Source organism: Salvia hispanica, chromosome 4, assembly GCF_023119035.1.
Source record: "Salvia hispanica cultivar TCC Black 2014 chromosome 4, UniMelb_Shisp_WGS_1.0, whole genome shotgun sequence".
Lineage (NCBI taxonomy): Eukaryota > Viridiplantae > Streptophyta > Magnoliopsida > Lamiales > Lamiaceae > Salvia > Salvia hispanica.
This window is the reverse complement of record NC_062968.1, coordinates 10524938-10547440: the sequence shown is the minus strand read 5'-3', so window position 1 is coordinate 10547440 and position 22503 is coordinate 10524938. Positions and strand designations below refer to the sequence as shown.

The window sequence follows — 22503 nt, the reverse complement described above, 5'->3', positions numbered from 1 at the left end:
CACTTTGTGTACATCTTCCCCGTGTTCGATACCCGGTACTAACCTTTTGCTATACTATACCTACTCTGTATACTTGCAGGTATTTATAGTGCAAATAAAAAGTGCATCACAGACCAAGTTCAGATTCCAGATATCGTGGGGGAATAGGAGGGGAAGAAGAAAGAACAACAGCTCTATCATGGTGGTGAAAATTGGAAGAAACAGGGAGGTCAGAACAGTCACGAATTGCCGGAAGGCTCCAGAAAAGGATCCAGAACTCTAGTCAGCTCCGGGTACAAGCAAGACTCAGGCGAGCCAACTCCGGAGGTCAGTCTAGACAGACGGGCGAGAAATATTCTAAGTAAGAATAAATACTACACTCTTATGAAAGACGGCACCTTTGATACCGAAACGTATGAAACTGGGGAGGAGGCTTTTATGGAGTGTTTGGACCCAGAAAATCCTGAGTTAGAAGGGAGGGAACTGATGATGCATGAGGCCCGAACTAAGGAAATGGATGACCAGCGGAGGAGGCGTTCTCCCCCTTCGGGTACGGCTCTTACTTTTTATTAATGTCATTCAACTTGATGTTTTGGAGTGTTAGGGGGATCGCAAACGCGCCAACCCAAAACGTTCTTAAAGATTGATTAAAACTTATAATATTTCCTTTCTTGCAATAATGGAACCTTTTATCCAACCAAATCTGGAGCTTTACTCGAAGTTGCTGAATTTGGAATATCAAGGGACGAAAGAAAGTGGGAAAATCTGGATTTTCACGAAATAGGGGTACAACTTCGAGATCATGGATAACTCGGCACAAGTGCTACATGGGAAATTCAAGAATGGCTGGTCTACTCAGGAGACTTTTATCTCAGCAATCTATGCAAAATGCTCCCGCACAGATAGGTTTGCGCTTTGGGATAAACTCCATGATCTTGCTGACAATACAGAAGGCTCCCCATGGATGATTGGTGGCGACTTCAATACCATTCTCCATCTCCAAGATAGATCAGGAAGCGACACTATGCATGCAGAGATGGTGGACTTTGCGGAGACTATTGAGGAATGCCGATTGATGGATCCAGGCTTCGATGGCACGAGATTCACATGTGCCAAAAATAATCTCCTTGAGAGATTGGATAGAGTCTTCTTGAATGAATCGTGGGAAGCTACATTCGAAGCAACGCGGGTCACCAATCTCCCGAGAGTCTCCTCTGATCATGGACCAATCCTTGTGAGATGTAAACTGACTGCAACGACAAACAAAGCTAGATCCTTCCGCTTCCAAAATGTGTGGGTGAGACATCATGGATTCCACGATTTGATCACGGAAGTTTGGAACCGAACAACCGAGGCGGGAGGTATCCTCAACCTTCAGATCAAGCTTAGTAGAGTTAAGAAGGCTCTTAAAGTTTGGAATTGGGAAGTGTTTGGGAACCTACACAATAACATCAAGCAGGCCGAGGAGGCAGTTACAGCTGCACAAATCTGCTTTGAATCGGATCCCTCCCCATCACACCGTTCAGAAGTCAACAAACAAGTAGCCCAATATATTCTACTCCTCAAGATGGAGGAGGATTTTTGGAGACAAAAAGCGACTCTCTGATGGCTTGCGGATGGAGACAGGAATACCAGGTTCTATCAGAGTTGGGTGAAACAAAAGAAAAACCGACTCCGAATCCACTCCATCCGAGTTACCGATAGGGAGGTCACAGAGGAAACAGAGATACAAGAATCCGCAACTGAGTTCTTCAAAAATCTATTAGCTCCCGACCCCATCACCCTCACTAAACCAGAGGAGGGACTGATACACCAGCTCCCCCCGTCAGTTATTGAAGAAGATCTAATACACCTCCCGAATGCAGATGAAGTTAAGAGTGCGATCTTCTCTATCTCTGGGGATAGTGCGCCAGGCCCAGATGGCTTCACGGCCACGTTCTACCAATCGTGATGGTCTATCGTCGGATCGGATGTGGTGGAGGCCATCGAACAGTTTTTCTCTGGAGCCTATTTGCCCCGTAGCATCACAGCGACATCAATCGTTCTAATCCCAAAGAAGGACTCTCCGGAATCCTGGGCTGATTTTAGGCCGATTAGCCTATGCAATGTGTCGAATAAGGTGATCACAAAGGTTCTCACTTCTAGAGTGGCACCAATTCTCTCGAGGGCCATCTCCCCTAATCAAAGTGGTTTCCTCAAAGGAAGGCTCCTCAATGACAATGTCCTCCTTACACAGGAAATGTTCCACGAGCTCCCTAGATGTACGCCTACCTTGAATGTAGCAATCAAGCTGGACATGGCTAAGGCGTGTGATCGAGTCCAATGGCCTTTTCTTATTAAAATACTCCGACAAATGGGGTTCCCTGAGGCATGTATCAGCCTTATCGAAAGATGCATTTGCTCCTGTTGATTTTTAGTTCTTGTGAACGGGGTTCCCTCTGGTTTCTTCAAATCGACAAGGGGACTTAGACAGGGAGACCCCATATCCCCAGCCCTCTTTGTAATTGCTGCTGATTACCTATCAAGATCTCTTGACAAACTTATTCTTGGTAGAAGGGAGATGGTTTTCAAATCCACCCGATACAGTGAGGAAATCAGCCACCTCGCCTATGCCGACGATAACATCATCTTCACCCAAGCAGCCCCGGATTCCCTACGACAACTCAAAGCGTGTTTGGCTGATTATGAAGCGGCATCTGGGCAACAAATAAACCTCATAAAGAGCAACTTCTTTATCGCCGAGACGCACGAGGAATCGTCAACCTCAATTCAAGCCGAAGGTGGATTCTCCAAAGGTACCTTTCCATTTCTCTATCTGGGAGTACTATCAATCGTGGTGTTAAGCACACAGATATGTTTTTGTTTATTCGAGAAAAGATAGCGAGAAGGATTAGTGGCTGGGCCTTCCGACACCTCTCATTCGGGGGTCGTCTCACCCTCATCAAGAGCACACTTGAGGCAATTCCTATTCATATTTTCCAGGCTATTGAGCCAACGAGTGGAGCGCTCAAACTGCTAGAACAACAATTAGCTAGATTTTTTTGGGGAACAACGAATGATCGGAGAGGAACTCATTGGGTAGGGTGGGAGCAGGTTTGTCTCCCAGTGGACTCAAAACACCTTTTCATCCAAGGGCATGGTGCAATGAAAGTTTAGGAGTCGTTCGACGACTGGTTTCAGGGAACTACGGAAGCTCTTTGGAATGGCGATACTATACCAGACCGCCTTGATAAATGGGCTAAGAGGACTCAACAATCGGGGAAGAATCATCTGGGCTGAGCGAAATAAATGCAGACACAATGGAACTCCATTCAAGCCACATAACGTGGGCTGGCGAGTGAAAATGCACATCCAAAATCTCATCACAAATGGACGATTACATGTCAAAAATTGGAGGGGCGTTTCCTTGCAAGTTCCCATTCCAGCCGGTGCTGCAGCAAGAAGGCCGGGGCAAAGGGTCATGCAGGTCAAATGACACCCGCTAGATCCCCCTTGGATCAAGCTCAATGTTAATGGAATCTATGATGCCACATCAAGGAAGGCTAGTGGAGGAGGTATTGTTCGGGACTATCGCGGTGGAATACTTGCGGCCTTCTCAAGACAGTTTGAAGTCTTCTCTACTCTTGAAGCAGAACTCTCGGCCATTCACCAAGGCCTCCTTCTTGCTAGAGAATTTGGGGAACATATCTGGATTGAGTCGGATGATGTCCAAGTTATCGCTATTATTAACTCAAAGAACATGGGACCTGCCCAAACCCGCCACCTCATGGTTCACATCACCCTTATGCGAAAGGAATACAGTGAGGAAGTCAGTGAGGAGGTTGCCAAATACAAGGTTGGAGCACCTGCTCATGTTGGTTTGGTTGCTCCAATTGATGTCGTTGTCCCTCCAGGCAACACTGGTCTCGACCCATCGCAGACTTCTTTCTTCCAGGTTCTGAACATCCCTACCAAGTGTTGGTGCTGGCAGCGGAAGCGTGCGTTCTCCCCATCCAAATCCGAAATTATAAGTAATCCGGGTTTCCGTTTATCTTTCATTTCCCGTGCTTAAGATTAATATGTCCATTAATTAATTAATGTCTGCTATTGACTTAATTAATTAACTTCTTATTAATTCCAAGAGTGGACTTAGCATGAAACACTTATTTATTATTCATAGAGTAATCATACTCCAACTAGCTAGGTTCCGAATAATAAAACCTTGTTTCGCGCTCCTCTTGAGGACATTATCAAACGAGACTCAGCTCGTGCACGATTCAATATAATAGCAATCCTAGCACCGCTAGATATCGATCACCACTGCCCAATATATCAGGATAATTGGGTTACGAAAAACCCGCACCATTTGATAAGTCAAAGCAAGTGCATAATCAATACCGTATGCTCAATGCTAACCTACATTGATTAAGAAATAAATATTTATCAAGACCTCGCCTTTCAGTAGATAGCCTAAGGCAAGTCTTGCTGTTAGATCCGTTCAGTGCTATACCACACCAATGTCATCTTATTTCAGTAAGGCTTAGAAATATGCGGACTGACATTGCAACCTTTCTCGATGGGTAGTCTAATTCCATCTAGGTTGTGAAATTCATATTTTTCTTTGTTTAGAACTGACCGTATTACCTTAAAGTGGACGACGCCCACAACCGGTCTACTAAAACAAAGACTTAGACTTTGTTAAGTTAACTTATACATTTAAACATGTATTAACATCCATTAAATGTAAAACATAACAACATTATGACAAAAATAATCTGTTTTATTCATTGGAAAATAAAATAAGAGTTTTACAGTATTCAATCACTCGAAACGTGATTTCTAGTATACAAACTCTAACACCAAGATTAACAAGGGTACTGTAGAAATCATTACCCCTGTTGAGCTTATCAAGAAGGGCGACAAAGTGGGTTCGTTTGAAGCTGCCTTGCTTGCAAAGCTAGGGATCCGTCCCTTCTCATATGGTCTCATTGTCACCTCTGTGTATGACAACGGAACCATTTTCAGTCCGGAGGTGCTTGACATGACTGAAGAGGACCTCATTGAGAAGTTTGCCCTTGGTGTTTCCATGGTTACATCGCTTTCCCTGGCCATCTCCTACCCAACACTTGCAGCTGCGCCACACATGTTTATCAATGCATACAAGAATGCTTTGGCCATTGCAGTTGAAACTGATTATTCATTTCCTCAAGCTGATAAGGTCAAGGAATTCCTTGCTAATCCGAGCAAGTTTGTTGTTGAGGCTGTTCCTGCTGCTGAGGCTGGTGGTGCTGCTCCTACTGCTGACAAGGAAGAAGAGAAGAAGGATGAGCCAGAGGAGGAGTCTGATGATAACATGGGTCTTGGCCTCTTCGATTAAGTTGTGCCAAGTCTGCTGCTCTTTAAATTATATGTTCTCTTTTTATGAACTTGTTACCTTGTTTTTCCCTGTTGCTGGAACCTATATTGTTTATTTCCTTAAATACAGTTTTTTGATTATGTTTAAAAAAAAAAAAGGAATACAGTACCAAATTTTCTGTCACACCACGGGAGGGAAATAAGGCAGCAGCATTCCTAACTAAGATGGGCACCAAGTCGACACAAGGCCGACGATCTGATGGACAGACGATCCCGAGGCTCCTTAAAGCCATTATTAGATTGGAACAACTTGGAACCCCATACATCAGGATAGTTGAGCAAATAGAATGAAGATGAGGCCGCCACTGAGCCAACATAATCAGCAAACTTTCTTCACCTCAGAGTACATGGGTGACGAGCCAGCATGGCCCGTCCTCTATCTACCCCATCGTGTATTAGTTAGTTGTACTTTGTACTCCCCACCTGTCTAAGGTGGGTTTGCTGCTTGTATCCTTTTTCTTGATGGCATGTCACTTTTGGGCATGGCCAAGCATTGTTCTCTCTTGAGTTCTGATATATAGGGACGAGGGACCCACGAACCCTCCACCGTTCGGTGTTAAAAAAATAAAAAAAGAAGCTAGAAGGGAAAGTATGTCATCTTAAGTTGGAATGGAATAAGCTTGAATTTTACATGTGTTTAGAGAAAAGAATTAATACATTTAGTCGTTAAGAGGGCATTAATATATCATATTTTTTATAATTTGGTATTTTGGCCGTTTTTGTGTGATATGTGCAAGAAAATATGTGAACACAAGCCCAAAACACATTTATCACCCAAGGCAAGGTGGACGAGTGAAGGAAGTCAAAATGTTAACAGTAATCAGACTGCCAAGATGATCATTCTCTTCTACGTCGAAATTTCTTCCCGTGGGTACCTAGCATGTGTCAATCGGAGTCCGGTAGAGAAAGTTATGTCGTTTTACAAAATTTCTCCCGTTGATCATGTTAATATTATTTTCTTCCAAATATTTTGCTAGAATTCTTATGAACATGAGTAGCTAAATATTTTGGTATGGTTTTTTGTGAAGACTATGACTATATGTTTTAATTTATGAACTAAACTGTTTTACCTAATCCTTGTGGTTGTTTTGATTGTTCTTGTCCTTTTACCGTTCTTTTTGCTAGATAGCTAGTTTTACATGGTTTTTATATGCACTCAACAGAAGCGACTTTTTGTGAGGGCTTGGGTCTTAGGAGCTAAAGTAGTCAGAGTCTATTATATTATAAGAAGATTTTAATAGTTAGACTTAAAATAGGTAATAGGTTTAGTTCATTGAATCAAGAGAGACACTTGTATGTTGGATCCGGAAGCTTTGCTTTTTTCTCCATATTTTATCACAACCAAACTATCTTTTGCTTTTTTACTTTTAATGCTTTAGTTAGTTATTTTAGAATCATAAAACAAACCCTTTTCTTAGGCTAGATAGTGAACAACGATAATTCAAGGTACTCAAGTACTAGTTAGATACTCTAGCTTGCGTTTACTAATATAGCTTTGTACACTTGTGGAATATTTCTCCCACAAATTTAGGCGATAATAGATTTGAAATTAGAAAACCGATTCCAAATCTATATATCAAATTCATGCAAATATAATTTATTCACTTTATAGTAAACCAATTTTTAAAGTTTATTAAGTACAATTTTCCTTTCTAAAATAAACCGAAATATGAGAAAAAAAAAATTAAATTTGTCAAGAACCTTTTATAGTTGTTAACTAATTAACGATCACAAATTAAGACTAAATCTTAGCTATTAGATTAGGAGATCTGATAGTTGAAATAATGTCACATGGATTATGTTTTAAATTAAAATAATTATTAAATAAACTTAAAGGGTATTAATGTCAATTCTCTTTTATCAAAATCATATCCAAACATTAAATTTTACGTAACTCTCTCGATTTAAATTATTTTTTCGCAAAAAATAGATCAATAAAGATAATTTTATAAGGATTTCAACGAGATCTCAATTGCATATGTTACGACATTGTTCGGGTGATGAAATTTGATAAATTATATTTCAATTTCCGTGCATGTTGATAAGCAGATTTTATCAACAAATGTAAAAATAAATCTCAATATAGTGTATGCAAAATCTCAATACAGTGTAGGTAAAATATCAATAAAACTGTGTTGATATTTTCTTGTACATTTGTTGATATTCTCATGTCATATAGTTGATATTTGTAAACCCTCAGCTTTGCCTTCTGCACACATTCCCAACAAATCCTTTTGCTTTCAGGCCATTCTCTCACTCTAACCGCCGCCGTCGCCGTTGAGGATGTCGGACGAGGAGCATCAGTTCGAATCAAAGGCCGATGCCGGCGCCTCCAAGACTTACCCCAGCAGGCCGGCACCATCCGTAAGAACGGTTACATTGTTATCAAGGGCCGCCCCTACAAGGTTGTGGAGGTTTCAACTTCCAAAACTGGAAAGCACGGTCATGCCAAATGTCACTTTGTTGCAATTGACATCTTCACTTCCAAGAAGCTCGAGGATATCGTTCCCTCTTCCCACAATTGTGATGTTCCACATGTTAATCGCACTGACTACCAGCTTATCGACATCTCCGAGGATGGATTCGTGAGCTTGCTGACTGACAATGGTAATACCAAGGATGATCTCCGTCTTCCTACTGATGAGGCTCTCCTTACCCAGATCAAGGATGGGTTTGCTGAAGGGAAGGACCTTGTTGTGAGTGTTATGTCTGCAATGGGGGAGGAGCAGATCTGCGCCCTCAAGGATATCGGTCCCAAGTAGTGTGGGAGTAGTTTTCTAAATGATGGGAGGATCATTTTCAATCGTATGATTCAGGATAGTTTTAGACTGGATTGTTGATGGTTTGTGTCCTCGACGATGAAGGAGACCACTTTCCTATTATTAGGATGGCTATTATGTTTCTTTTCCTCTTTCCAAAAAAAAAATATATATATATATATATATATAGAGGGATGTATTTAAATCCTTTTCATATCTTTTATCCTTTTTCCTTCTTAATCCTAGCCCCACGAAAATTATCATATGATAACATAATGACGATATTATCCTTATGTTGATATTTTGTCTATTATTTATTGAAATTTGTGAGCTTTAATCTCATTCACTCATTTCAAAATCCAATAGTGTAGATTTAGTCTTAATTTTAGATTATGGTGTTATAAGCATTTGAAGAGGATCCAATAGTAATATATTTAATTTCCCCAACAACTGAATGCTCCTTTCCTTCAAAAAAAAAGTTTTTTTTATTACTGGATGATATGATTTTAATGCAAAATTAATAAAGTAAATGAGGAAAATATAATGTCCCGGTTTAAAATAATTTTAACAGATGTTTTTCTTCTATTGGTATTTTTGGTTATGTTTTAATAGTTCGATGATATAGTTTGAATTAGATAATTGAGAAGGGCGCTTCGTATAACAAGGGAACATAAATGAAAGGTTGAAAACCATCAAACTGTTATTTATCTTGAATAATATCATATTAGTACATAATATTAATGCTAGATTTTGCTTTACATTAATATTTTTTATTGCAAGAGAGAAACTCCAACTGAGAATTCAGTTATGTTAAAATTATAAGAATTTAAATACCTAGAAAAGTTCATGGTGCGAGATAATTGCTGGCTTGGATCAAGCTGCCCCAAAACTCTCAAACAAAACAACCTTCATCATCGAGACAGTCCAAGCTTTCACCAAGCAGCCTGTGCATAAATGTCGAGGAGCAACAGAGGCTACTTTTGGGCAGCCAAATCAATGCCCGAGGAACACAAGACGTACGTGCCAACATGCGCGATGGGACATATATCTATGCTGCTCCAGAGTTTGTCATAACAGCTAACTTCCTCATCCTCTTGTTAAATGAATTGTTCAAGTGCGAAAATAGCTTCTCAGACATTGTCTCGTTTCTCAGGGCATCTCACAGCAAAGAGCGATGTTTATAGTTCCAGAGTGGTCTTGCTCGAGCTGTTGATGGGGCGAAGATCCATGGACAAGAGCAGACCTCAAGGTAAGCACAGCTGGGTGGAGGGGAGTAGGCCTTTCCTCGACGAGAAGAGGTGGTTCTACAGGCTAATTGATCCTAGTCTGGAGGGGCACTTCTCAATCCTCTACCGTGAACCTTGATTCGAAGAGAAGAGGTGGTTCTACAGAGCTAGATCCATACAGAGAACCGCTCAGCTGGCTGTTCATTGCCTCAACCGTGATTCGAAGATTAGACTTGCTATGAGCGAGGTGGTTCCAGCTCTGGAGCTGCTACCGATCCTCAAGGACATGGCGAGGTCTACTTCCTATTTCCAGGCAATGAGCGATGCCCATGGTGGCATAAACATGAATGCGATAACAGGCAGTAAATTGCAGACGAAACGACCAGCAAATGAGGAGTCTCTCCATGTAACAAACTCTGACCGCCTATTCATGTTTCTTTTCATTCTTCTCCAAGATCAACTTCAGCTGGTTGAGAGACATGATTGCTTTTTTCATACCATGTAGCGGTATGATATTCATTGAGGCGAGGTGATCTCTTGGGCTCTGTTTATCGCCTTTCTCATAAATGTTGAGATGAGTATGCTGCATAGTTAGTCTGTTTAAAGATGAAGAGACTTGGATTTTGGACTATCATCAAAATCGGTAGCAAATCTTGGCATTTTACTTACCTATTTAACATGCCGGCTTGTGTGATACTGTCTATGACTAACACTCAACCGCATAAGATTCTATTCTGCTTCGGGCGAACAACAAAGCAACACAGAAGCAAGCATTACATGTGTAGTACTAGCATTCAACCATTACTCATAGAGAGTCATTTCTCAACAATGAATTCATCTATTTGTATACCGGTGTGTCGTGCACCTCCCTGCACACTTAGCAGAACTTCATCACCTAGTTTCAACGATGTCACGGGAATGGCTTGATTTTGATGTCCCGCTGCCATGGACAGCGATGATCAATAGATGTAGGACTAAAATGATAACAAAAAATATAGTTTCACTAAGTTTTACCTCCGACAAGAGCAACTGTTTCAGCATTTTGAAGGATCATAGTGTAGGAAATTTGATGATGATCAAATACCTGCATTGCAACTCAAGCTGACAATTAAAATATATGCAAGAAACTCTCTACTTGTATAGAAATCATACTGCAGAGTGCACATGAGATAAGTAAACAACACTTCTGCAAAACAATTCCTTAAAAGATTAAATGGAATAATGGATCACAAGAGAATGAAAGAACATTTGCCTCAATAAGGATCAATGGTCTTGTCTCTATCTTCACGCGGCCGACAATGGCTGTTCGCTGTATCCCATTTTGGTCTACAACAACTACCTCTCTCCCGGCTTTCAGTTCTGAAAGGTAGCTAGTCTTTTCCCCAGGAACAGCAACGTATGCATGTACTGGACCCTGGCACATCCAAGAGACTTCAGAACTAAAGCAAACTAGCACAATACAGCCAAACTTGAAATAGAAATCGTAGAAGAGAGAAAATTCTCACTTCTGGAAAATATTGATCGTATTAATCAACACTCAAATATTGCTTCACTCCTGGAAAATATTGATCATGTAATCAAAACATACCGCATTGACCCGAAAAGGCCTGCTGGAAATGTAATTCGACTCTAAGCATTCGGAATGGATGAGAAAAAGCCCTCTAGCAAAGCATCCAACCTTTGAGAAACGAAAGAGATAATTACTTGTCCGCATGTTAGAATGCAAATGCATATATGCATAAGAAGGAGTACGGAGTCAGCAATAGAATAACCAGAAGTCCTTCGCCGGGTCTCATTAGGCTGCACAGGTCAACGCAGACACGATCACCCATTCCCACCATTTGAATATTAGTGACCGTGGCCTTTGTCAATTCCAGTAAACTACCTTGGTTGTTTCTTTTGTCCAGATACTCCTAAAGACATATAGGCAACATTACAGGAAATACATAAAATCTCATGGAAGAAAGTTATTACCTTTAACTGAAAAATGGCATCAACGTCCTCTGATTTCAAAACCACACCTCCCAGACCATGCTCCAATGCCTGATACAGTATATTTATCAAGAACAAGCAATATCTTAGAAAATTTGGGGACGGTTATCTCCATTCTTATCATATAAATAAAGGAAGCTACCTCAAAGAACAATTGAGCTTCGGATGGCGTCTTTGAGATGGCAAAGACTGTTTTCTGAGTGCCTTGAATTGCTGCAACAATATTTTCTGCAGGAATCACCTAGGAAATATAGAGACATGCCATCTTCAGATACACCAAAAGATAACATTCAATACTAACACAACTCCAACTAATCAGATCATTGGTTAAAATTATACACAAAACAGAAGAAGGTGAGAATGATTCAACCACCTGCCAGTCCAGCAGATCCACAACAATATTATCTGCTTTATCACTCAACAGCTGGAGATTCTTCAGCTGTGCGGATGAAGAAACCTCGAAGAGGGTGGCGACTTTGATGTGCTCCCCATCAAAGATCCCTCCTTCTTCTACAAAGAGAGGAGACAACAATGCCAAAGCTGCAAGAATTTATAATTACAGTAAAATAGAATTATGACTTGCGGGAAAACATTGAGGGTAAAATTTTAAGACTATGTTAGCATTGGACTGAGATTATTTCCATTCATTGTCAAACCATCTAATATTGATTGATATAAAACGCACAAACCACAATACACTACACTTGAACTGTAATCCTAAAATTAAATTATGTCTCACACTGACACAACACTAATCTTGATAACAAACTAAGGATGAGATTGGTATATGCTTACACGTCCACTGAGAAGCAAGCTCACGGCAATCAGATGGAAAGATGAAAGTACGCCAACCCCTCTCCACAGCAGCTGTCATTACTTCTTTCTTCTGCGTCCATATCCAAACTTGCTTCGTTTGCGACTTTACAGAAAAACCACTCTGCCAAATTGGCGTAGTTTTCTTATTGTGAAGCGAAAAATGGGCCACTCCCAATTTGCCTACCAGCATTATCCAACTATTAAATTGATTGTTATATTGAATTTTCCGAAGAAAAACGATGGAGCAGCTCAAGAAGAAGAAGAAACGAACCTTCGATGTCAGATTGGCGCAGAGAAGCTGAAGGAAAGAGGGCAGCCATTAACAAGTTGTGAAGAAAATGAAGGCAATGTTTAAGAAAGGGGATTGATTCTATTTGATTATGGTTGCTGTACTTGTACCAAAATCGCTACTGTAATGACTAATGTGGCAAAGTTTTAACAATTTCCCCCCTTTAGTGTTACTCGAAAAATCTGATTATAATTACTCCCTCCGTCTGCCAATAAGAGTCTCGTTTTACCATTTTCGGACGTATGCGAATAGGAGTCCCAGTTGCCCTTTCCATATTTTGATAAATTAAATACCCTTACTCATTCACTTAAATTACAAAAATGGCATACCCAAAAATAATTCAACAATTAATTTTCTCATCTCCAACCCTCTATTCTCAATTCACACATTCACTTCCTCACCCTCTCTCTCTCATCTCTAGCTACCGTTTCTATCTCAAGAACCCTAAATCGCCGCCTCCTCCTCCTCCCACCCAAATCGCCTCCAACTTCGTTGAAATGGAACCACCCACGCCGTCTCCCCTTTCACCCATTCCTCCGATTTCCCCAAATCGAGAAATCTATTGGAAGACATCATGGGATGATATCCCAGTGGACCTTCCCTCAGAAACGCCAGATCTGGAGGATCTGGACGCCAATTTGTTGATTGTGCCCGACACACCAGACTATAAGCTGGGCTCTTGGTGGGAGAGCGATTCTGTCTCTATCATTGTCCCTGAATCTCCGTTGACGGAGCTCAATCCGTTCCCAACTGTAGTCCCTGAAACTCCGGCCACCAAGCGACGGAGGAGGCGTCCAGTAGAGGAGGAGGAGTGGTTCAAGAGCTTCTTGGTGATGCTCTTGCCTGGCATGGCGGATCTTCTCTGAATTTGTGAGTTTACTGAGAACCACCCTCTATCTAGGGTTTGGAGGTTCTTAGGGTTTGATTGCTTTGGGGTTTTTATGGGCTATGGTTGTCTTGTGTTTGAGCCACCCCCAATTTGGGTTAGGAGGCACTAAATCTGTTGTTTGATGTGTACTGCCATATGATGAAATATTTTCTAAGGTTAATGTTGCTGCATTGAGGTTGCTTTGATGGATGTGTTGGTGTTGCCTTGTGGATATGATTTTGTGGTGCTTGATTTATGTATGTCTCTGCAATATGGTGAAGTATGCAATGTTTAGCCACCCCCAATTTGGGTTAGGAGGCATTAAATCTGTTGTTTGATGTGTAATGCTGTATGATTAAATATTTTCAGAAGGTAATGTTGTTGCATTGAGGTTGCTTTGATGGATGTGTTGGTGTTGCCTTGTGGATTGATAAATGTTTAGCCACCCCTTTAGAGGTTTGGAGGTTGTTCCTGCCCTATGATGAAGCTTTTCTGAGGGCTTGGTTGGGGTTGTTTTGATGGTTCTGTTGGTGTTGCTTGTGATTTGATTTGGTGGTGCTTGCATCTGTTGGTGTTGCCTTGTGGATTGATTTGGTGGTGCTTGATTTGTGTCTATCTATTCAATATGGTGAATTATGCAATGTTCAGCCACCTCTTTAGAGGTTTGGAGGCTATTCCTGCTCTATGATGAAGCTTTTCTGAGGGCTTGGTATTAAACATTAGTGAATATGTGCATTACATGTTCTTTGCACTATTTCTACATACAAAACACAAAAAAATAAGCACCTACTACCCAAAAATATAAGTCCTGATTTCCAAAACACATCATTGCATCCCCCTATCTATCTAGAACCCAAAAGCAGTAGACAAAGGTCCAATGTCATATGCACCACCTGCATTGTTCTCTGGTAGCTGTAAGTACTCCGGCACATCTCTCACAAGCTTCTCATCCACATCTATTCTTTCCAACCTATCTTTGTTAATGTGAGGGACTTTGTAGTTGTTCCCACCCTTGAATATCAGCATTTGAGTAAGGCAAGCCTGCAATAAGAGGAAAACCTTATTTAGGGTCTGCGGTGATAGCTCTTCATAAGAGCTATACACATTTCCCAACAATTCATCAACAGTAGAGCATGGTTTCTCATGCTGCAGTGTTTGAATAGCCCGGAAAAAGCTAAGGTCTAGTATGTTGGTGTCAGATGAATTGGCTGGTTGACAAATCAGTTGGATTTTAAATCCATCTGAATTTGCTACATCCTCAAATTCAGGATCCACACTATTTATGTGGGGTGTGGCATTGTCTTGCTGGATGAAAATTTCTTTGCTTGCCCAATCTGGCCACTTGGCCTTAATAGCTAGTACAATTTGTAAACCAAAAATAAATATTCCTAGATGATGATCTTTATATAAACAGGTAAGATCTGATAGATTGGGAAAAGTAGCATACCTTGTAGACTAGGCAGTCTCTCATCACATTCTTGTTAACTTCTGGAATCGGTTTAGTCTCAAGTATACCTCTAGGCCTATTCTTTGATTTCCTATTTGCTGGTACCACTTCAGTGAAAGGAAAAATACCCAACTTTCCATCAAATTTGGTCTGGCCATCCGGGCCAAATACTGGTCTACATACTGCACACATGAACATCGCTTTGGTGATAAACCTCTTTGACTTGCATGCCCTATATGGCTCATCTTCATCCGGCAATAGGTAGTACCTGTATATTGTCTTGGTCATATAGAACCATTTTTCATCTATGTGGATTATATTGTGCATGCTTTAAAACTGAACTCTACCAGCAGTTATGGTTGGTAGAAGTTGACTAAGACACCATTTCAACCTAGCTAACTTGTTCACTTCAGTCAATGCGGGATTTATAGCATTTGTATGTGGCTTGAGTTTACCCTCCTTAATCCACTGACTAACTGCACTCTTACTTACTGACAATTTATTTGCCATTTTTCTAATGGAAGACCTTTCAAGCACAGATAAATTTCTAACCTTTTCTTCATCTAGGTCCAACTTGTCTGAATGTTGATATCCTTTAACCTTGTCTTCCATGTGTGCAGGTTCCCCCCTTTGCATCTGCTCTTTTGCTGCCTTCCACATCCTGTAAACAGTCTTTCTGCTGATGCCAAACTCTTCTGCCGCCTCCGTCACTGCCCCTTTTATGAGCACTCCATCAGTGCTATGCTTAAGGAGGAATTGCACCACCAAGTTCTTCCTACTGCTACTTAAGTGTAGACTCTGTCTTGACCCCTCCTCTATCCCAATGATGAAGCTTTTCTGAGGGAAATGGTAATGTAAAATGTTTGGGTTTTTTGTTTTTTTGGGAGGTTGGTGGAGGTTGTGTTAAATGCAGCCTTGTTAATGTATTTTATAGGGGTGCTGCAAATTCTGAAATTTAGGGGAAATTTTAGTTCAAATTTCCCTCTAAAATGTTTAAGAGGGAATTTGAAATTTTTTGTAATCCCTCCTTGTAATCTGAACATGTTTCGGTACATATGTGAAATGGAAGGCAGCTTTTTGTGTTAATCTGTGTTTTTCCATCTTATTTTCAATTTTTCAGAAATTTAAATTAGGAATAATAAAACTAAAACTAAAAATAATTAAATCTGTCCGAGAAACAAAAAGAATAAGCTTTGTAATCAACAAATACTTTAAGTGGGTCCCAAATTTCACTATCACACTCCATTTATTATACACTCAAACCTTTTCTTAAAACCCGCGCCGTTGGTGAATGGGACTCTTATTGTCCGACGGAGGGAGTATAAAATAATTATTTATAGCTTAAATCAACAATAATAATTAAAACTAATCCTAATTGCAATTCCAAATTCAAACATATAAAAGGATCCATTCAAGATTAAATGGCACTTATAGTATATTTTATTTTATTTTATTTTTAGTATTTCAAGAGAAAATTTTATGGAATCTGAAGAAGAAAAAAAAAAAAAAACTCATTTGTATATTGTGTTTGTGTTTTGTAAAACATTAGTGCATTTTACACCCTACAAGGCCTATTGCAAGGATCCATACTTATAAACAACTTATTAGAAATACAAGATAGCCCATTTGAAATGTCACAAAATCCCCTGCTCTTCGAGGGTGTCCTCGGTGTCGAGGAGCATGTACTAGGGTGTGTGACTTGTTTAGATCATGAGCTGACACATAAAAATCAAGAAAATCGCTTCTGGGGTACTACTCACTTACTTCATACACAAGGCATGTTCAATTATCTCTATTTCTTATTTATAGATTTGGGTCAGCTGATATGCTCGTATTTTGCACTATTTGAAGGTCTTTATTTGGTCCATTTTGAATATCAAAGTTGCAATTCAAATCAATTATTTTATACATTTTTGTCTATTTTTGTATTTTAACATGTTTTGTGATACATGTGCAAAATAGGCCTAAAAAGATAGCTAAAAAGTCAAAGTTTGAAATCTGGAGCATTCGACCCAGCCAGCGGTCCGCTAGACCTTACTCAGCCGCCCTTGGTACACATCGACCTGACGCTGCAGCGGCCCATCTCGAAATTCGTGTATGATTTACTGAAGTGATAGTAATTGAATTTTTAAATTATCTAATTAAATTTTACACAGTAGAGATTGAAAATAATAAGAAATAAAGCATCAGCTAAATTCTTAGTATTTAAGTGTTTCTAGTTTTAAACAAACAACTTACTCCCTCCGTCCATTATGATGTATGTGAGTGTTGGCCAAGCAGAACCCTATGAATTTATAACCAAATCATACAACCACATTTTTGGCAATGGAATATAGGCTTACTCTCATTTTGTCTTCAAGCCTAAGTATTTTCCCTATATTATTAAAGGGATATTCGCGTCTAATATTTCGAAACTTTTCAAAAATTTATTATTTTCACAAACTTTAAACTTGATATATAATATGACTAACTTAAATAAGAATTGAATTTTTTCCACGAACGGACAAAATCAGAATACATTTCATTTGTTAGTTACAACTACAAAATTATAGTGATGTGATCACAAAGTCCCTAAAAGTCAGATGTTGTTATCCATCTCATTTTAGTGTAGCTAGATTTTGTTGCCGGTGGGAAAAATAAGTCAGATATGGTTATCCATCTAATTTTAATGTAGTAGATTTTATCACCTATGCAAAAAATCTAATAACTATTTAAGTTCACAATATTATAATTCCTCTGTTCTATTCCATTAAAAATGAACGTTTTACTTTTAGATTGTCCCATTGAAAATGAAATGTTTCCTAAAATGGAAACATTTCTATCTCTACTTTTTCATCTCTTTTACTTTACTCTCTATTCATTAACTTACAAAACAATACTACATAAAAATCTGTGCCGATTCACAAATGTTGCATATTTAATGGGACGAGGGTGTATGTCAATTCAAAGTTCGGTGGGTAAAAATAAATTATTGAAAATTTTTGTGGTATTAATATCCTATTATTAAAAAATAGTATCTCCGTCTAGCTAATCCTCGCGCGGATCAGAATCATTACCCTTAGGCCATGTTTGGTTGGCGGGAAAGTAAAGTTGGCAAGGAAAATGATTCCTGGGAAAATGAATCCCGGGAATATGATTCCTAGTAATTTTACTTTCATGTGTTTGGTCAATATCAAGATTTTAAATTTATATTTAATTAAAACACCAAACTAAAAATATACTTAATATTTTTTTATTTATAAAAAAGAATAATATTGTAAAATTTTTAATAAATTAATAATTATACATAATAATAATTATGTTATTATATTTATTATTACCATGGATAGTTTAATTATGGATTATCCATTATAATATATGCTAATATAATTATAAATATAGTTACATGTAATCGAATATTCATTTATTATAATAATAAATATAATAATTATTATACTATAATTATATATTTAAGGATATTATAATTGAATAATTTTTATAAATTAAAATTGGATTATGACTTTATTGATTAATTATTAACTTATAAATATAATAATAATTATTTATTATATAATTTATATTATATAATTATATTTTAATTATTAATTATTAATAAATTATTAATTACTATTATGAATTATTATAAAATATAGTTATAATTATGATAATTTTAATTATAGTTATTTATTATAGTTAAATTAAGTATGATTTATAAATTTAAATTATTTTTAAAACATTGTAAATAATAATAATAATAATAATGATAATAATAATAATAATATAACTATACTACATTGCTTAAATATGCAAGAATCCTAAAACTGGGAAAAAGAATACCTAAGAAAAGTTAGGATTTAGAATCCTGGACCTTCCTGGACCTTGTTTTTGGATTCTGATTACTTTCCCAGTTTAATTAAAAACTAAAACAAACACAAGAATTTAAAATTTAAGGAATCGGATTACTTTCCCAGACAAAATCCTGACAACTAAACATGACCTTAAACTACCGGGAATTCTGTCAAGCAATCAATGTATTAACGTTACAGCTACAGGAAAAATACAGTGGCAGGACAAATGCACCGAACCACTGTAGCTGCATCTTAGCCTTGGATATCGTCACAACATCCAATCAATACAAACTTATCCTAAAAATAAAAAAATTAAACAGACCTAATAACTCCAAAGTAGAGATAGAAGCTTTTCAACAAAGCAGACAACATAAATAGCTTACAGTATTTAGGGGATGTAAGAGAAACTACAAATTAAACAATGAAGCACACCGATAATTTTCGAATTAGTCATCTAAAGCTATACATCCTTAAGTAAACCCTCGCATACAACAACATATCAAACGACCTACAAGGCTACAACTTGGCAACAGAGTTACAATGCAATGCTTCCAAGACACCCCATCTCAGGTTAACTGCTACACTCTCATCTCCTCCAACCAGGCTGAACCACCTTGTCTGAAATGTGACAAATCCACATTAAAGACAAAGTAAATAAAATTTTTGCATTAAAGGGGTATATACAACATACTGTAATTGAATGAACAATTTTGTACTTGTTCGATCATATAATCTTCTCTACAATCAATCATATGCATTGCCAATCCCAATGTGACACCAAAAGTAAAATCTCAGCCTCGGTAACACTACATTTAATCAATCCAAACCAACCCAAATGAAAAAAAAAATCTCACTTCCACTAACCTAATGGTATTAGCTTTTTACTTTATCATCAATGTGTCAAGAGATGAGTTAAAAGTGAAGGTTTTGACCGTTTTAGGCCAACCAACTCAGCATCTGGGTCATGATGTTAAATCTATTTTTGCTTTTTTACTTCTTTCTTGTCTTTTAATCATGACCAGTTGGAGATTGTTGAGCATCAACTTAGTTAAGGCTCTTAATGACGACAGTAAATTTTTAAGGCATATGTCCATGTGAAAGCAGAAACCATAATGAATATAGAAGTAAATCAAGGGTTGGTATCCTAATTCTTAACACATGTTAGAAAGGAAAAACGAATGGAGATATAGGAAGAAGCAATAGAGTTTCTTACCATCTCTAGAAGGTACACTCTCCATCTTCACACCATTTTCCAAAGAAGGGGTCTCAGTCTCAGCAACTGGATAGTTATTGTGTTCCACGCCAATTGGCTAATCCTTTGTCGTTTTTTCAGGGGCTTTAAATAAATCTGCAGAATCTGTTTGGTCAGCTAGAACATCTTTATCCCCTGGGTTTTCAGGAGAAATTACCATTTCCTGCTCAGAAATATCGGAAGTACGGAACGCTACTATCTCCACACTATGAAGAGGCTGTGGTTTCTCAGTTTCTGGACCAGGTTTCTCAGGAGCTGTTACTGCAGACGCTGAAACCTTTCTCAAGTTGCGTTTAACCCTCTCGAGTTCACTTTGGCTTTGTTCTTGCGCCACCTCTGTTTGACTGCTGACTTTCCTCAAGACGCGTTTGGGCTTATCAATTTCAGAAGAGGCTATACCACCATTTTCCCCATGCATCATGGTTGAAACCTTTCAGATAGTCCTCTTTGATTTTATATGTTCAGCCTCCGGCTCTCTCTGAGGCTTTGTTCTCATAGTCTTCTTGGTGCATACAGATGGTTCCCAAAAGCGGGATAATGACCAGCGTCCAAGCCAGCTCCGAGCTGAATTGGGTTCAACCAGATCATATTGAAGACTCAAGGGCATAGCAGTAGGTGATGTTGCAAGAAGCTGAACAAGCAATAAAGTACAGCTATAAGCATTTAAGTATTTCCAAATTCCAAGGAATGAGAAGTCAACAGTTTTAGGTTTGATCGGGTATCATGTAAAAAGTAAAAGATAATGGCAAAACCTTCCGGATAAATGGGTGACTTGCTAGCATTTCTGACCCAAGAAATGACCCCGAGTGTGCATCGACAGTTACCTATTACTTTATTAAGCAGCATTAAAATGGTCAGAGGCAATGCTAGAAAGGATTGAAGATGAAGTCTATTGTACGACAATGTGCTTGATTACCCCGCAAGAATCACAGACCACAGTATTAAATTTAAGCAAAAGACAGTGCCATGGTTAAGACTTGAGATATACAGCTGCACCATTCCAGCAAAGACAGCAGAGTTCTACTAGGGACTGATAATAGATGAATAAACCTAAAGCTAAATCCTGATAAATAACTAAGTCAACCTTAATAAGCAATGAACCGAGCAACGCTGATACAAAATGTTGATATTTTCAATTGCAAATGAACTAAAGCAGAAAAAATAAAGAAGCAAGACTAGTAGATTAATTAGTAGTTCGTACAAATAAGGGTTACCTGAAGCTCTACTTTCCCCACTTCAGGTATAGCATCTGAAAGCCTAATGCTTCTTCCACGAGCCAGTGCCTGGAACTTTACAATTGCCTGCATGGAACGCAAAGTAGATATAGCCTGCCTTCTAACCACATGTCCGCGAATAAGAGCTTGTAGCCTTATGATGCCCTTCAGAGCCCAAAAAGCACGACGAGACTGCCATTGAAATACGACCGGATCATGTAAAGTATTTTATGAGGCATGTATAAATGTATAGTAACTAGCACAGGAATATAAACAGATTCGCGATAAAAACAAGGTGCAAAGCTGGGGAATAGGCAGAAATGCATTTATATTTCCAGGTAACGTTATAATGTTAGAGGGATTCAGTAAGAATTTGTTCAATGAAAATTTATCATCACACCATTAGCCAAAACTTAAGGCAGTATCAAAATATGTGATACTACACACTGACAGTTGCATAACTAACTAGAATGCTTGACAAGATTAACTTACGATCAAATAAGGGCTAGTTGACAAAGTTATTTAAATACATATATTCTGAGATCTCAGCTGTCAGCAATCACGCATAATAACATTTTAGTCTACCAGACCAATGTCAACAGAAAGAACCTCTCTAAATGAAGAAGATACAGCTTTTAACCAGGAAGCAATTTATATACACAATGCTTGAAATTTTACCAAGTAGCCCCTAAAGACTGCTTGAGTTTTTGTTGCAGCTTGTTCTTGCCTCCTCATCTCCTCATCACTGACTGGAGCAAACTCATAACGCTTTGGGGAATCGATTCCTTGATCCACACAAGCTACATAAACAGCATCACATCGAGATCCAGATGTTCCTTTGTCGAGTTCCAAGTTCTCTACACCTCTCTTGGTCAATTGATCTGATATAAAAGAGGAATCCCCAGCTGGATCCTCGACTAGGGTCTTAACCACAGCCTTTTTATCAGGCGTCACATTCTTCACACAAACTAGCAACCATAATCAGTACAATTGATCCTCACGCCACACTGATCAGAGATCTTAACAGCTGAACCAACAAGGTTATTACTTTGTAATAGTTTGATTTAGAATGCTTCTTCCCAAAGAGCACCGTCTTGATCCACTTTCCTGCCAACTTCCCCATTGCAGCTCACCGCTAGATGCTATGCTAACTCAAATGAACTCCTCTACCCCAAAAGAAAACTGCCTGAAATTTTGATAACTAAACACGACCTAGTCTCATATTCCCCATCAGAAAATTTGTGTGCAGAAGGGCGGAAGCCTTCTAAATTAAGAAACACGAAAAGGCAAATTAAGATTCCAATTTCAAAAGAACATAACGTAGCTGTAAAATATGCAGAGACCAGGTGGAAAACAAGATTTATTGAGAAAGTGCATATTCAAAATTCAAATACAAAATTCGCACTGGTTTTTCTATATAATTCCTAAAAATATGAAAGC

General features: G+C 38.6%; 2 protein-coding genes and 2 pseudogenes across 8 annotated transcripts in view; 2 read left to right on the top strand and 2 right to left on the bottom strand.

Moving 5' to 3' along the window:
- Positions 1 to 262, top strand: part of LOC125220340 — a 2460-nt gene extending 2198 nt beyond the window's left edge. Inside the window, exon 2 of the mRNA XM_048122502.1 lies at positions 90 to 262. Within this exon, the coding sequence (XP_047978459.1) occupies positions 90 to 262 (173 nt within the window). The remainder of the gene's footprint in view (positions 1 to 89) is intronic.
- Positions 263 to 7649: 7387 nt separating this feature from the next.
- Positions 7650 to 8138, top strand: LOC125219156 (annotated as a pseudogene).
- Positions 8139 to 8803: 665 nt separating this feature from the next.
- On the bottom strand, positions 8804 to 12560 carry LOC125218034 (3-dehydroquinate synthase homolog). 7 transcript variants are annotated; one of them, XR_007175858.1, is made up of 12 exons: positions 12438 to 12560; positions 12146 to 12346; positions 11724 to 11890; positions 11493 to 11591; positions 11333 to 11401; positions 11131 to 11271; positions 10947 to 11036; positions 10611 to 10772; positions 10373 to 10442; positions 10209 to 10298; positions 10028 to 10092; positions 8804 to 9954 (listed from the first exon to the last, which is right to left on the bottom strand). XR_007175858.1 is itself a non-coding variant. In XM_048119630.1 (11 exons), exons 1-11 carry the CDS (start codon positions 12484 to 12486, stop codon positions 10088 to 10090), a joined length of 1143 nt encoding a protein of 380 aa, XP_047975587.1. In that variant the 5' UTR covers positions 12487 to 12560; the 3' UTR covers positions 8804 to 10087. The 7 variants fall into 7 exon arrangements, 3 of the variants coding, with proteins under 3 accessions (XP_047975587.1, XP_047975585.1, XP_047975588.1); XR_007175859.1 differs by having other exon boundaries at positions 8804 to 9941; XR_007175856.1 differs by having other exon boundaries at positions 10028 to 10298.
- Positions 12561 to 19011: 6451 nt separating this feature from the next.
- Positions 19012 to 22186, bottom strand: LOC125220339 (annotated as a pseudogene).
- Between the last annotated feature and the right edge of the window lie 317 nt (positions 22187 to 22503).